Source organism: Cyprinodon variegatus, unplaced genomic scaffold (genome assembly GCF_000732505.1).
Source record: "Cyprinodon variegatus isolate N-32 unplaced genomic scaffold, C_variegatus-1.0 Scaffold1419, whole genome shotgun sequence".
NCBI classification, from domain to species: Eukaryota; Metazoa; Chordata; class Actinopteri; order Cyprinodontiformes; family Cyprinodontidae; genus Cyprinodon; species Cyprinodon variegatus.
Window position 1 is genome coordinate 46748 of NW_015151872.1, and position 1981 is coordinate 48728.

A 1981-nucleotide genomic window follows, 5' to 3' on the forward strand; every position below is an offset into this window, starting at 1 on the left:
CTTCTGAGCGTGTGGGTGCGGGTCGATGCTCCTGCAATTGCAAGTGCGGTATTTCCCCCACAGACCACCAGGGCGGCCGAGAATACCTTTGTTCAACCTGAAATGAACCATTTAATCATCCATAACGTTATGGAACACATTAATTAACTGAAAAATGTTGCATAGTGTGCCTTTAATCCGAAAATGTAACGGCGTGACTGGCTTTAAGGTGGGTGGATATAGAGGACATTTAAAGGTTACTGAGAAAACGCTGCTCCTGATTACATCTTTGGAAAATGTTACCACGGTAACAGACACAGAGGATGAGTGACCGCTGTTTGTCATACAACGAAAACCTGGTTGTTGTTTTTTTATTATTTTATATTTAACTAACTTGGTGTTTTCATTAAATGTGCTTGTGAAACAGACCTCTGCATTTTGTTCTGTTATGAAGGTTAAAGTATTGGAGTTGTTCAAGTTTGTTAAGTTTATACATTTTAAACTTAAGAAAACCCACATCGACTCGTACTCTAAAACAAGATTACAATAGTGTTATCTCAATATGCCTTAATTTCTTCTGATGGTGATTTAAAGTCAAAACTTTATTGCAGAGTACAGGCTATCTGGACACTAGGAGCTTCTTGTGCTCACTTTAGGTTTGTGCTAAAATTTAGAAGCCAGCCTTTTACTTTGTTGTAAATAATAGAGCAATATATGCATTGTCACTAAGCCATGAATTATGGCTCAGTGAGAAAAACTGAATTTCTAGAAAAAAGACGGTAAAATGATGTTCATGATTTTGTCACTCTTTAGCATTTTATAAACAGATTTTGAGGATAGTCATCATTTAATATTACTAACTATTATGTAAACTTAATTGTAATCTTAATTATCTGGACTTATTTTTTGTTTGTATTTCTAGTTTTAAAATATGTTTTGCACAAAGCTAAACAGGATACATTTCTATGATTAATACATGCATGTGGACTTACATGTCTGGAGAAGTAATAGAAGCTGATCATCATAACGAATATCATAACTGTCATTGTGAACTTGGAGGGAACCATGTCAGAGCTAGAAAAAAAACAAACAAAAAAACAATATCATAATGCTGAAAGATTTGGTGCATTAAACATTCTCCAGTTTAAGTGAAGGAAGAAGCTGGATATGCTTGTATATGTAGGTATGGATTTAATCATTTGGTTTCAACAAGATTTGTGGTGCTCAGGGGATTATTATTAAACAAAATAAAATTCACTAAAAGGATTATACGCATCACATGACGCACTTTAGGTAAACTCATATGCACTATATTGCCAAAAGTATTTGCTCAACGGTTATAAGAATTTTTGATTCCAGAAGTGCATTTGTGAGGTCATACACTAAGTTGATGTTAGGTGAGAAAGCCTGGCTATCAGTCTCCACTCTAATTCATCCCAAATGTGTTGTTACTTATCTGCCGGAATACATGAGTTTAAGAGGTTCAGAGTGCAGGCTGGTGCCAATCTGCACTGATTGTTTTTAGGGAACCAATCAGTGCTATATAAACTTCTCACCTGTAGAGCTGAGGCCTGTTTTCACCTAGCCGGCTATTTGGTACATGCTTTGCATGCTCTTTGTCATTATTTGAAGCTTTGTTATGGGAGTCTATGGGCAAGTTAGGTTTGGGGTACCCTGTACATTTCCATCATATAGGTTTTCTTTCTGCTATGCACACTGTCACGGCCCTTTCCTCTGACCTGCCGGGGCGGTTCCTCCTGTAGGCAGAGGCGGGTCTTACTAGTTGGAGTCACTTGGGCTCCTTATATAAGTTGGGCTCCACTAACACTGGCTGCGTCTCAATTCGCGGGCTGCGTACTTCCGAGGACGCAGCCTACCTAGCCTCCGGAGGACCCAGACTCGGTAGGCTGCTCCGGAGAATCATCAGCCATTGGTAAATGGGACGGTCTAGCCTTTGGAGCACTTCCTGGTTGCGACACGACGTCATCACGTTTACCCCAAA

General features: G+C 39.1%; 1 protein-coding gene across 1 annotated transcript in view; it reads right to left on the bottom strand.

Moving 5' to 3' along the window:
* Positions 1–260: 260 nt before the first annotated feature.
* The window catches only part of LOC107103314 (adenylate cyclase type 3-like), a 60001-nt gene continuing 58280 nt past the window's right edge, over positions 261–1981 (bottom strand). Inside the window, exons 9-10 of the mRNA XM_015402971.1 lie at positions 972–1053; positions 261–266 (exon numbers count right to left, since the gene is read on the bottom strand). Coding sequence (XP_015258457.1) covers positions 261–266; positions 972–1053 — 88 coding nt within the window. The remainder of the gene's footprint in view (positions 267–971; positions 1054–1981) is intronic.